Source organism: Leiobunum rupestre, chromosome 3 (assembly GCF_980474605.1).
Source record: "Leiobunum rupestre chromosome 3, qqLeiRupe1.1.hap1, whole genome shotgun sequence".
Taxonomy (NCBI): Eukaryota; Metazoa; Arthropoda; class Arachnida; order Opiliones; family Sclerosomatidae; genus Leiobunum; species Leiobunum rupestre.
The window spans coordinates 9,513,015-9,527,484 of NC_143386.1; the positions used below are offsets into that span (position 1 = coordinate 9,513,015).

A 14,470-nucleotide genomic window follows, 5' to 3' on the forward strand; every position below is an offset into this window, starting at 1 on the left:
CGGAAAGACCAGCACGTCCCCCTGTGGGGGGGGGGGGGGGGAGGGCTGAAACAGTGAAAACAGACTCCTTCGACGAAAGCATTTTTTTTTCAAAACAACAAGTTATATTTATTGGAGTATATAGCTGATTACAAAGAAGTAAACACAAACAATAGAATTTACAATAAGGAAAAAAAAAGAAACAAAACTCTATAGGATCTAAAATTAATTAAAAATAGATTGTCAACCCCGGGGGGTGAAAATCGTCTAAAACCGGATGGCTTTGCGCAAGATGGGGCATAGAGCAGCTGTGCACCCAGTATGGATGGCGCGGAGGACACCTATTTCAAAAACCAAATCCAGTTTAATAATAAAATGTTTCTTTGAAACGCTAACTGGCACGTGGACCATCGAGATATAACCATTATTTGCCATGTGTGGTCCTGCTGCAATATTAGCGTCTCTAGCAACCAAAGACTATATATACGTTTCGCTTACTAGACAGGCGTCTCCGTACAAAAAACCTGTTAGCACTTTCGAAACACGGGAGAAGGCTTTTGACCAGCCGTTAGAGGCGCCACTAGTAGCACTCCTGAAGCGGATGGTAAATACTGACCAGCGTCTGCTATCGTACGCAAGTTGAGCCATTGAACACTCCAGTCTATTTAGCGAAGCGTATATATAGTCTTTGCTTTTTGGGTGGTTCTACTATCTCGACCAGTGATTCTCCGGTGCGCGATCTCGGAGTTTGGGTGGACTCCTCCCTCAACTTCAGTCACCACTGCACAAAAGCTGTCACCGGCTTGACACGTCGCTCTTTTTATTTTCGCTCCCCACGGCTGATACGTACCCTGTACAACTCCCTTGTCTTGCCCTATATCAACTTTGGATCCGAAGTGTGGAGCCCGCCCCTTCAAGGTGACCGGGACAACCTTACAAAAGCCCACAACCGTTTTACTAAACTCACTAAGGGCCTCGAGTGCCTTCCTCCGGTTGCGCGGAATGAGACCCTCAAGCTGGACTCCCCGCTTCTCAGACACGCGATTAATGACCTGGTGTGTATCTGGAGCATGTGGTCGGGTCAGTCTGCTCTCCAGTTGTCCACTTTCTTCAAATTAGACACTCTTCGCAAGACCAGGGGTCATGCAGCAAAAATATTCAAACCACGGGCCCGGACCAAACAACGTCAATGGCACCTTGCTTTCCGTGCTATCCAAACTTGGAACTCCCTCCCCGCAGATGTACTTTCTGCTCAATCTCGTTGGACTTTCCGCAGCCGCACTCGGGAGTTTCTCCATTCTACCGTTTAATTTTTTTTCTTGCTTTTCCACTTGTGGGTTGTATACAAGCTATTCTAGCTTCGTAACTTGTATTTTTCTTAATAATAAATAAATAAAATAGCAACCTTGGTCCTGCTGGACTGTGATTCTATTAAAAGTTTAAAAGATAAAAAGTTATTAATTGGTTAATAATAAATAATTAATCATCTTGGCTATACAAGTGAAACATATACCTTCGTAAGCTAGAGTCAAATCATTCCAATGAACTTGATATAACATGTTAAGATTTTAAAAATTTGGGGAAAAACTAAACTTAATTCGTGAAGTGTAAAATGCCCATTTTTGCACTATGTTTTGTCGTTTTGCAAATATCCACATCCCCGAATTTTACAGCTTATATTTCTCCGCCTACCAAAATAATTACCAATTTGTTTGTTATCTATTTTTCCGAAAATCAGTATATGCTGTATTTCGAAGAATCAACTGGAGTCTGGGAAGGCATATATTTTATTAAATAACATTAGGGCTGGCATTGGTGGTATAAGGAGATGCATACGTCCCTCTCTAACTTTCTAAGAGATGTAATTATATACTTTTGATAATACCACGACGGCATATTGTGCGGAATTACCTCAATTTTGTTTGTAATATTTTACCATTGTAGGCTTTCAAACTTTAGAAAATAATTACATTAGGTGTTTTTTTTTCTCCGAGGACAAAAAGTGTACACTTTTTACCCTAAAACGTTTTATTCGCCTGTTCTCGGGGTAAGATTTACCCTGTCCCGAATTTTGTTCGCTTTCTCCAGTGCTCAAAGGAGGTGTAGATGGAGTAATCCGAGAGTAATCTAACTTATATAGAAAATTTGTCTGCTTAAAGGGAATAGAACCTCCAACGCGTTCTTTATGGAAGACCCCATCAATTTCCTTTATTCCCTTCCCAATCAGCGATTATCAGCGCCGCAGGTGGGAAAAGCCATGGGAGGCAGCGGGCAATATTGGAACCCTCGGAGGGTGACAGAAATACGAGAGGTTATATTCCCTTTAAAGGGAATAGAACCTCCAACGCGTTCTTTATGGAAGACCCCATCAATTTCCTTTATTCCCTTCACAATCAGCGATTATCAGCGCCGCAGGTGTGAAAAGCCATGGGAGGCAGCGGACAATATTGGAACCCTCGGAGGGTGACAGAAATACGAGAGGTTATATTCCCTTTAAAGGGAATAGAACCTCCAACGCGTTCTTTATGGAAGACCCCATCAATTTCCTTTATTCCCTTCACAATCAGCGATTATCAGCGCCGCAGGTGGGAAAAGCCATGGGAGGCAGCGGGCAATATTGGAACCCTCGGAGGGTGACAGAAATACGAGAGGTTATATTCCCTTTAAAGGGAATAGAACCTCCAACGCGTTCTTTATGGAAGACCCCATCAATTTCCTTTATTCCCTTCACAATCAGCGATTATCAGCGCCGCAGGTGTGAAAAGCCATGGGAGGCAGCGGACAATATTGGAACCCTCGGAGGGTGACAGAAATACGAGAGGTTATATTCCCTTTAAAGGGAATAGAACCTCCAACGCGTTCTTTATGGAAGACCCCATCAATTTCCTTTATTCCCTTCACAATCAGCGATTATCAGCGCCGCAGGTGTGAAAAGCCATGGGAGGCAGCGGACAATATTGGAACCCTCGGAGGGCGACCGAAATACGAGAGGTTATATTCCCTTTAAATTTCGTTTCACGAATACATGACGGGTTTCGAATATCTTCACACGTGGCAAGCTTTTAATAACGAAAAAAACCAGTTGTTAAATGCTATTTAATGACTTTAAAAGTCGCTTGATGACTGAGGTCTAAGGCGGTACCTTGGCTGATTATTATCATTATTAAATAAATGAGAAAAATTAGTCATATAGTGATGACCTCACCACCGGTCGCCATCTTAAAACAAAACTACGACTGTTACGGCAAATAAATAACCTTTCACCTTTAACTACTCCCTTCTTACTCCAACTCGTAGTTTTCGTCAAGATATAATTGGAGTAAAATGACGTCATAGGGCTACACTTTTTACGTACTCAAAAAACCCAGAACAGGCGAAAACAACCCACCTATTTACTATCCACAAAATAACCTTAACTCATGATGCATCAACGTACACCAGAAGTAAATTCATATGCTCAGAATCGAATATTGAAACACAAATGAAACATTTATATATAATTTTAATTTTAACAAAAAAAATATCAAGTATTTGTATCAATAACCACAATATTATCAATTTCGGTGGGTCTTGTGAAAAATTTGTACATTCGCATGGGTTCAATGTCGTCGGTTTTTAGCATGTTCAAAAAATATAAAATCCTGTATCGAAAAATAAGTAAATTATGCTCGTTTAACAAAGAATTTATAGACGCTTATCGAAACTTACGATAAGAAACAACGCTCCCATAAGAGTGGCTTTTTGCGTAACATCAATGTCACCCGGAAAACTGACGCTAAAGTTATCAGCTTTCGTGGCATACTCTTGCACGAAACCGCTCCACTGTTTGGTGATTTTTCCGACTTCATTAATACCATTTTTGCATAGAATCTGAAAGAAATTAAATTTTAACGACAATTTCCCAATACTTAAAGATATGAATATGTTGAGATGATGACGCTATCGGAAGATATAAGTTTTAGGTTACCAATGAGAAATAGGACCGATTGAATTGACCTTTAAGGGGGAGGAACATTCTACCTCCCCCCGTGAAGTGGGCTGGCATAAACAATAATAATCATCTTCAAACAGTCATTCTAATTATGTATAAATACAATCTTCCGCAAAAAATTGTACAGAAACGCACCTGAAAATCGATATCAGAGCCGCACTCACAATGGCAACAGGAACCTTTAATGAGGTACACCACTTCATTATCTTTATTATAAATGGTGAAGTTCCCTGCTTTGCAGCAACCGCCATCTTGATGCACTTTACCAATTAGAGTTCCCGGTGGACTACTGACTTCCAATTCCTACCAAATACGCGGTAACATTAATATATAATATATATCGTAATAGCAAAAGCGACATAAGACACAAAAGTGTGTCAGTACGGTATTGGTTTAATGAGAGCTTGTCGCAAAGTAAAAAGAGGGAGTGGAAGAGGGGGTTGAAAATACGTCATCAAAATTTGAGATTTCCTAAACTTCAGCGCCGCCAAGTGAGGCGTTTTAGAACGTATGTCTACGGGATAATAAATCGAAGAGATAAAATCGCGGTAGACCATAGACTAAATATATAGTTGGTAGTACTATTCCAACTAGTAGGTTATGTAGTCTATTGTGAGACTAGTTTTCAGTAAATATTTTAACGGGCGCAAAGGTAGAGTTGACACACTTTTGGGTCTTATGTCACTTTTGGTAATAGAGTAGTATTTTATTATCTCTAAGTTGCTTAAAGGGCCACACCGACGTTTGAAAACATTCGGCCCGTATTTACCACGTGGTAGCAGATACGACCAATCCTATTCTGGAAGCAAAAATATATAATATACGCCTATATTGAAAAAGGGGTAAAAATGTTGACCCACCCAGCAAAATTTTAATTTATATGAAGACCAATAAGAAACTGCTATTTTGGTACAAGTCGTCTGAAACGCGGACGATTTTAAACCGAAAACAGGAAACTACGCAAGACCGGAAATTAATCTCCATATAAATTCAAATTTCCTAGGGTGGGTTGACATTTTTACCCACCTTTTAATATAGGCGTATATTCTATACAAAAAGTGTCGTTCTCGATGCGCAGGCTCCTACGTGAAATTTTCGATGCCCACAAAATCTCTGGTGTAGGCAAATATCAAGGTGCTACGCCCGCCTTTCGCGAAACCGGATTTCCTGAGATTATAGCTACGTTCAGTAGCTTGCAACAAATTAAACGTTGCAGTATTTCGGAACCGGTTTTCTACTGTACGCTTTTTTCCATTTCCGGTGTGACGTAGCGTTGCTGAACCATTGCTGAAACAATTGAACCTGCTCTTCCAGCCGGTTTCTTTGTTGTTAAACGGAATCGTGACGTCACAGCACGCGGGAAGGCTAGCTGCGGACGAAACAGCAGACGATATTTTATAAAAATTACAACAATCGTAAAAAAGCGTTCAACAAGACAGGATAAAAAGTCTCAACGGAATCAACGCAAACGTAAAACGGTATAAAGCTTGGTTTCCACCAGCGCGCGTCAAAAAGCGACACTCAGCTTTGAAATGTGCAAATGTTCTTACGCGCGACAAAAAATTAACATTATGACGCGCTCTTACGCGCGTTGGTGGAAACCAAGCTTTAGACCGTTAAGCTTCACTGAACGTAGCCCATAAGTAGTGTCATTGCGCGTTCGAAAATGGTCCGTGTAATCCTAATATAAAAATAATTTTTATTAACAGGCGTTACGATGATTTGTAAGAAAATTCCATTCCGCCATTAGTAAACTTACAGGGAGACTACACTGAGAATAAAAATCTTGTTAAATTTACAGAAAACTCTTGGACTCCGGTGAAGCCCAGAGGGTCCCGTAAATTTTACAAGTTATGATGTTATCTGATAATCCAAATTCGTAGGTGTAAATTTTACTGACAATATATTTGTCAATTTAAAAAGACCTTGCTTATATTTTTAATTATAAACCCTGTTAATATAACAATCTAGATAATGTAAAATATACTGGTAGGCGGTAAAATTTATCAAATACCATATATTACAATTTAAAACTATATTCAAGTACTTTTTACGAAAGGATCAGTACAACTAATGTTGAAAGAAAATAATTTTACGGTTCCTCGCTTAAAATTTACACCGAAAAATTATATTAATGACATTTAGGCTTAACTAGCTGGGATACCCAGTATTTCCCGGGGAGATAAGCCAATTACAGTAAAATGCAATTCTTTCCCGAGGGAATACGCCTATTTCAGGTAAGGGCAGGTTTTCAGAGGGAAATATGTGTATTACCGAAATGAGCATTTATTTACTGGGAATATACCATTTAAAAAAAACTGTAGTTTTTTAAAGAACTATACACGGAGGTGAATTCTGAAGAAAAGCACCAGTTTCGAAACCCCGATACGTACAACTCGATAATACAACGCTTGTATAACTCTCTCTCTACGCATGGCAGCGTACCCTATATAACCAACGGATTAATGACAATTTTAACCAATTATACGTTGCTAACATAATTTATTTGTCTTTTATTATACGGCTATAATAATATACTATTAATAATTGCTATAATTTAAGCGTTTTTCGTGTGTATGTTCAAACAATGAAGAAACTCGGTCTTTTGGCTAAGACCAAAGTGTTTGTTTTAAGAAGTAAGGGATGGGTTTGTAAAAACCACAGTAATGTGGAGTAAACTATATAATACGAAAGTATTTGTATATTTTACATTATTGATTACTGTTGAAACTACATTTTTTTTTCTCTCAGTGTAGTAAGTGTACCCGAGGTGGTTATCACCGATTTTGTTGAAATTCGGGGGTTCGGTAGACCTTATGGTAGTATGAAAATTGCTAAAGCGAAAAGTTGCAATGGGCTTTAGTTTTCCCATGGCAACCGAAAATGTTTTTGACCTCTCCATTTAATAAAAGCATGGGATTTTCTCGGTTACCCAAATTTTGTTAAAATTTAACCAAAATTGATCAATTTTACCCAAAATAGGTCAAATTCATCTTTTTGGGTATGTTTTGAAAATTTAATTTTTTCAAATTTTTAATTAAGTAAGTACCCTGTGAAACTGAGAAAATCCCATGCTTTTTTAAATGGAGATTTTTTTGTTTTGAGAGATCAAACACATTTTCGGTTGCTATGGGAAAACTAAAGCCCATTGCAACTTTTCCCTTTGGCAATTTTCATACTACCATAAGGTCTACCTAACCCCCGAGTTTCAACAAAATCGGTGATAACCACCTCTGGTAGTCTCCTTGTTAGTACTTTTATTTATTGTATGTGTTATAATTTTTCTTTATACAATAATCTTGAATTTTAATATAGCTGACTTCTGATTGGTTCGGATTATACCATGCGTGGTTTGTAAATTTTAAAATAATCATTTGTCCGGAAATCTACTATATATTTCTGAATGTCGGTCTCTGTGTGTGTTTGTCTGTTTGTGGATTTGTCTGTCCGCACCGTTTCACCTAGGAATATGAATGACCTAGAGCAGCACCCAAAGAACTTTTCACATTAAACCCTACAATATAAATAAGCTCGTAGTCGGTTACTAATTCCTTGATATTTTATAAATTTTATGTCAACAAAACGCCTGCAAAAAAAATCCAATTATTTATTTCGCAATGCAAATTAATAATTGATAGATAAGCTAAAACAACCACAGGCGTATTTTTCATTAATTACGGCGATTTCGCGATCGAAAAACACGTTTTCTACTCCAAAATCTGTCAGTGGGTAATACGGTCGGGTCCAGTGCGCGCGTTGCTTTGGTTTGCTAAATATCCAAAGGTTACCTTCCAATTATGACGGTCCGCGCGTTACTCTCACTCCTTCTGTTTTGGAATGCCAGTATTTAAACTGAAATTACAAGTGGGCGCTCTAATCACGCTACTCGGGAACTTCAACACTAAAACTCCTCCAGAAGACCTCTTGGGCGGCGCCCGGCTCAACATGCCCCCGCTACCCCCCTATCGGTACGCCTCTGCTTAAAAGTCAAAAGTTTTAGACACCAACGATTAAGGCAAACTAAATAACAGATATTCACTAAAAATGTTGTCTAAAAATTCTATATAGAGATTTTATAATTTGCGGGGTCTTACTGCCATATATTTTTCTCAGAATTTTGTTTCGCTACGTTTACTTATTCAAGTTTGATTTTGATTACAATAATCTTCGTGCGTAGTTTAAATATTTTTCGCCTACCAAACGAGTTTTGAATTGAATATATGAAATCTGTCTGCTCGTTCAAAATTATCTCTGCGCAACAGCTGAAAGTTCAACCCAGCTATTTCTTCACATATTTAGTTGCCTATTCAGCTAAACTCTTGGAACTACATTTGTTTACAATAGCCTATCTGGGTTCCGACCGAACTTCCCGGCTAGTTTGTTCATAATAAGGACAGTACGCGAATCACACAATTTTTTTGTGCTCTCCTGTAGTCCGCGGGCCATGTCAATCTGCCTGACAGTCTAATATATTTCTAAACGTTGTATGTCTGTCTCGCTATAGGCGTCCGTAACCTTTGCTCTAGAACGCCCAAATTGGCCACATTTGTGGTCCGCGGGTCATAGACCGTTGATTTTCATTTTCCCCACGCTCAAGGCTCGTAAAAATGCTTGCCGCACCCTCACGTTCTTTCAACTCTCAAGAACTGAAGGTCCGAAGGTTGGTGTCCGCTCTCTCTCCCTCTTAGTTCGCGGAGTAGCCAAGGGCTCGGCTTTAGCTATAATAGAGTCCGTGATGTAACTCAAGTGATAAATCCCTATTTTAATTCTGCCGGGTAAAGCAAAATGTTGGCTGTCCTTCTGATTTTTATACCCCAATTTTTACCCCCACTAGTCAGGCTGACTACTAAAAAAATATCCTTATGTCCAACCCTGTTTTTCGGACGTTATCGTGAGTCCTTCTTAAAATAGTTTCTATCGGCTAAAGCTCTTGGCCTGTTACAGATGATGTTGTCTGCACAAGAAATTTCATAGTTCATACAAACAATAGCCAAAGCTACAGAACTCGCGAAGCTCGACAATTTTTGTATAGAATATATTATTTATTTTTGGTGAAAGTGTTTAAATACAAACGTTGGTGTGCCCCATTAATTTTATTTGCAGGGTCTCGATGATTTTTCGGAAATAGATTTCGGAAGCAAATATGGTGCAGCGCTAAATACATCGTATATAGCAATTTTCTAAAACAATTACACTGGTAATTATATAAGTGTAATTTTAGATCGTTAAGGGGAGTCATGACATCCGCGATTTGGCAATAAAAAGTGCCTACATGGATACTCTTACAAGACAGTGATGTGTTATAAATTCGGACAGTAATTAAGTATACGATTGTTCGGAGGTGCCTCAAAAACATTTTCTACTAACCTGAAGACAACTATTAAGACCGCAACAACAAGGACATTTGAACGGCCTATGCATGTGCATAACTTCCAAACCAAAGTTATCCAACACTTTCATTTCGAAGGAGCGCGCATTACCGCAGCACAAACTGGGTCGACAATCCAACTCTGTTGATTGCCAAAAATTAATCAAATATCATCCTAGTTCCAAATTGTTTAAAATATTTACCTTCTACGGCGTAGAAAACCTTCTGACCCGTGTTATTTAAAATGACGTATTTATTGGCAGTTTCGTAACCCGTCAAAACTTCTAAGATCTCAATCTGTTGTTTGACCAGCAGTTGATCGACGGTGGATAAATACTGAACGGCGGGTGGAAAGGAGCTGTTGTTCTGCCCAACCCATCTAACCTGATTATTGGCACCTGTTAAGGAATCAACAACCACTTACATTCCGAATCATAGTCTCCTTTTACTGGATTTGAAACTCTACGTACCAGGATTGTTAGGTTGTGGGTTGATGTTGTTCGGATAACCCGCCGCATTGGGATAAGGGTTGTTGTTATTAGGGTAACCTACAGTGTTGGGATAAGGATATTGATTGTTGGCAGGATAAGCGTTAATACTCGTGGGTTGACCAGTAACAACCGGTTCTACGCTATTATACATTCTTCTACCCTAAAACTTCGAATTTCAAAGGGGATGACATGTTGGATTTTAAATTAATCTCATACCGCTTTCACAAATAAAATAAGGGTAACCATCAAATTTGAAACGCGTGTCACAGGCGACAGTATCCCGCACTTTCCGTTAAAACACTTTAAGATGTTAAAATCGAGGTATATTTTGGAGGTTAAAATTGAGCTACATTTCAAACGTTAAAACCTAGTAATAATTTGGAGGTTAAAATCGAGCTATATCCCAGATTTTAAAATCGAACTATATTCCAGATTTTAAAATCGAACTATATTCCAGATGTTAAAATCGAACTATATTTCACACGGTAAAATCGAACTATATTTTGGAAGTTAAAATCGTTCTATAATTCTGTATAAAATCTAGCTGTATTTGTTTGGGTTTTTTTAGCTTTCGTAACCACTCAGTGCGCGGGATTCTTGAAGCGAATTTGTTTTAAAGTCTATCCTGAAGTCACAACGCGTACATTGGTAACGCCAAAGTAAACGTTAATCCTTGGGAGCTGGGCGTTAGTCATTAACTAAGCAACTCGCGGTGCACTCGTAATGAACGTTTCTCTAAGAGCTTACGGCAAATAACCCAAGGCAAAACTGCCCTAACTATTTATTCATGACCTAATTTAGCCGGACTCGTGCTTAGCGTTTTTGTTCGGACGCGGCTGGCGAGGTGGGGTGTGTCATTTACAAAACGGATCGATGCAACCGAGCGTCGTCCGACGTCCAAGTTTTCACTACTCAGATCACGCCATACCTGTTGTTACTCTGTACCGTGACCTTTAAAAGTAAAAGTAGTTTTCCGGGAAACGTGAGGGAACGCGCTCGCGCTGTCCATAGTAATTACCACCACCATTGGCGGATCCCTTAACGAGTGGGCGGGGACAAAGGGTTATCGTCCAGCTTAATGGAAGCGTAAGCAAAACGAGAACGTTACCAGAAATATACAAATATTTAATACATACAACAATATACAAGTGTAGAGGAATCAAAATTAGTAAAGTTATACAAAGATTTTAACGACATTATTCGTTGGTATCGTAACGAAAAGTGGCAGGCCTGCATGGGTATGAAGAGGTCAACATCACGATTGATTTTATATAGATTTCGAAAACCCAGTCTTGATCGATTCTGGAAACGCTCCTGCTGAGTTCCATCTAGATCAAGAACCGTGAATCGCTGCAAGTGGCTCGGGGTACACACAAAGGAGGGAGTTCACTCAGTTTAACAATTAGTTGTTGCCTTTCTCGAAGAACATAAAGTCCTAAATAAGGGTAATTCCATGTAATAACCCTAAACGTCGAAATATCATCCTACGACTGAAAAGTGCCGTTTTGATTGACTTACGATCAAGAACAGGGCTCCGATCAAAGTTGCCTTCATGGTAACATCGATATCTACTGGGAATGTTATTCCGAAGTTGTCGGCGTCTGTCATTGCTTCCTTCAACAGACCGGTCCACTGTTTCTTAATGGTTCCGAACTCGTTTATGCCATTCTTACATAGAAGCTATAAGGAAACGTAATAGATGATACATATAACACGATCATATGTAACATGATTACATAAAAGATAACTATGACTTTGCGTATTTTTTTAATAGGGACGGTTTGGTTCTCTGACCACTGGTTAAATTGTTTAACCCCCTGAGCTATCTCCTCAGGCGCGGCTCCAGCATAGGTAGTGTAGAGAGCTGTTGACTCGCGTCACCACCCAGCCACCTGATTTAAGGAATTGAAAATCGCTAACTGACTTGGGACTAAGGTGATGCTAGCTGATTATCATTGTTATTATTAATGTTAATTTTCTTACCGAATCTTTTTTTTTTAATAATAATCAATAATCAGCTATTTTTATAGGCTAATACTGACACTCTCGCCCAGCTCCAACTTAAAAGTGCAACAAAGAGAATAGTATATAGCCGTCCTTGGTAGTAGTATATTTAGCCTTAAACATATTTAGACACTAGGGGGTTGTGTGCCGAACTAAACATTGATTGAGCAATAACTCTAAAAATCAGTTCGGTATTAATTTCTGCTAATTGTCACACTTATCGTATTATGTTACTTATGTCGCGAGTGAATAAACAATATCTTATCGGTCGTACTTGATATTCCGAATCCTGAAAACAATTGCACTGACAGCAAGGTCCTTTGATGGTGTACTTCGTATTCCCCTCATAGTCCAGTACTTTGAAATTAGCTGGATCGCAAAATGTCCCTTCTTGGATCACGCTACCAACGACAGCTCCAGGAGGGGCGCTCACTTCTAATGACTAAGCAGAGGTTCAAAATTATCAATTATCGTATAGTTGTCTAATACTTTATGCAAGTATCCATCTAGGGCATTAAAACGAAACATGTACCTTCGCAGACACGAGTCACTTTTCAATGAACGGCGGATGCGTATTCAAATTTGCCATGTGCATTAATTAGTTACTGATATACAAACCATATTGTAGCCGGTGTTATGGTTTTAACACGTATTTGGCACCGTAGTATTTTTCCTTACGAAGCCTATTTTGAAAAATAGACCGCAAAGATACATGTCTCGAGCGAATAACATTAGCAAAATAAGTCTTCTCTCGCAAGAGATATATTAGACAGGTTATTCCACCCCTTGAAAACGTGTGGAGAAACTTAATTTTATCTGAGTGTAGAGGTAGCGTTGTTACGCACAATCTACACCTCTACAAGTTCCCCCTACACGGTTTCAAGGGGTGGCTTTACCACAACTACAAAATAGACAATTCATCTAAATCATTCAAGCCTAACCTGCCTCCCACAAGGAAAACAGTAGCAGGGTAAACTCAAAGGTCGACTAAGATGAATAACTTCCGTGCCGTAGTTATCTAAGATTTTGATATCGAATGGCCTTCCTGGACCGCAACAGGCTCGAGTGCACCAGTCGGTGTCTGTACGGTAACGAACTAGTATCAAATACAAACCGAAGTTGAGAAAGTGGAATTGTCAGTACCTTCGACGGCGAAGTAAACTCTTTGGCCCATACTATTAACAATCAAGTACTTGTTGGCCGCTTCGAATCCCGTAAGTGCTTCGAATAGTTCCACATTCTGTTTCACCAGAAGCTGATCCACACTGGACAAGTACTCCAACCCGGGAGGACAGCTTTCAATTTCGTCAGCTTGCGACATCCAAATTTGATTGGAATTACCTATAGAAATGTTTATACCAACCCAAAAGCGACGACATACGTTAAATTACTTACGATTAACGGACACATTCAAACGCGAACTCGTTGGTTGGACAGTAACGGCTATACTCGAAGCGGTTACACTCATTTTGGCTGAGCTCGATAATCGCGACGACTTCGCCGACCAAACTCGAAAGGAACGTTAGATTTTCCACCGTAACGAGCCAACTGTGCGCTTCGCATTGACCCAGATACATTTCAATCGAACTGGGCGGAATTTTAGGGTTACGCCAATGTTTACATACGAAAAAGTAATTATCTATTGTCAATTGAATAAAATGAACCGTCGCGTCAATGTCTATCGTAAGAAACACCCATTTACTCAAAACATAAACGACCGAAATTCGATAATTTATGAGTGAGGACTACAGGGAGACTATTGTTTGCTGTTTTAAGCTACTGGCAAATCAATAGAAACAGTACCTCCACTTTCTGCGAGACGGAGGTCCCTACTGTTGCTTTAGTCTCAATCCATACTTTTGTTATTTAAATTACATCCGCGTTATATTCGATTTGTCAAATACAAACCAAGAATGTTTTCGAGTTAATAGATAATATGTGGGGATCACCTTATATGCCACGTGATTCCTGGAACCAAAACCACGCCCCTCCGATTTCCTCCTGTAAATCTTTCCCCTTTTCTCCAGGAAAGGAGGAAGACACTCCGCTACAATTACAGGCTATATCTCCTAGCGGGTGGAGAATCTCTGCCGGGAATCATGTAAACAGAGGCTATAGTTACGGCTGCATATTCTTTGTTAACCCGAATACATTCTTGGTACATGCCGTGCGAAAAGTACGTTAAAGAAATAGAGTAATGTGTCTTGCGTTATTGACCGGGTCTGACATTGCCAGCGCTAAATTAGGACTAAGTTTTCACTGTTACAAAATAGTTGGATACTTTTCCCTTGTTCCGGAACTTATACTGTAAACCAAACTATTCTCGTCTACACCATAATCTAATGTCCCAGTACAGCTGAGATTCGGGTACCACTTTCAACTTCTCTTCAAAGATGGCTGTCTATAACGTCTAGTTTGGAGCGGCTCTATTGACGCATCAATAAAGATCTTCAAGGAAATTGCCAAGAATTAATATTTCCGAGAGCCAGGACCGGCAAGTGGCTGTTTATATAGTGGTTGTAGAAATAATTTAAACTTTTCACCGGTAAATAGAACGTCGTGTTTTTGCTAAGCGTTAACATGTAACCTAGTTAAAAGGAAACACTTTTTGCATACCGTAAAAGTGAAAAGTTTCCA

At 39.3% G+C, this 14,470-nt stretch overlaps 2 protein-coding genes across 2 annotated transcripts; both read right to left on the minus strand.

The window, feature by feature from the left end:
* Positions 1 to 3,502: 3,502 nt before the first annotated feature.
* On the minus strand, positions 3,503 to 9,980 carry LOC149949430 (phospholipid scramblase 1-like). The gene is made up of 6 exons (XM_090169418.1): positions 9,809 to 9,980; positions 9,542 to 9,736; positions 9,338 to 9,480; positions 4,106 to 4,273; positions 3,701 to 3,849; positions 3,503 to 3,620 (listed from the first exon to the last, which is right to left on the minus strand). The coding sequence occupies exons 1-6, from the start codon at positions 9,978 to 9,980 to the stop codon at positions 3,503 to 3,505; spliced, it is 945 nt and encodes a 314-aa protein (XP_090025544.1).
* Positions 9,981 to 11,025: 1,045 nt separating this feature from the next.
* LOC149949431 (phospholipid scramblase 1-like) lies at positions 11,026 to 14,125 on the minus strand. Its single transcript, XM_090167776.1, has 5 exons — positions 12,977 to 14,125; positions 12,775 to 12,914; positions 12,108 to 12,275; positions 11,348 to 11,509; positions 11,026 to 11,264 (listed from the first exon to the last, which is right to left on the minus strand). Exons 1-5 carry the CDS (start codon positions 13,152 to 13,154, stop codon positions 11,232 to 11,234), a joined length of 681 nt encoding a protein of 226 aa, XP_090023902.1. The 5' UTR covers positions 13,155 to 14,125; the 3' UTR covers positions 11,026 to 11,231.
* Positions 14,126 to 14,470: the final 345 nt, after the last annotated feature.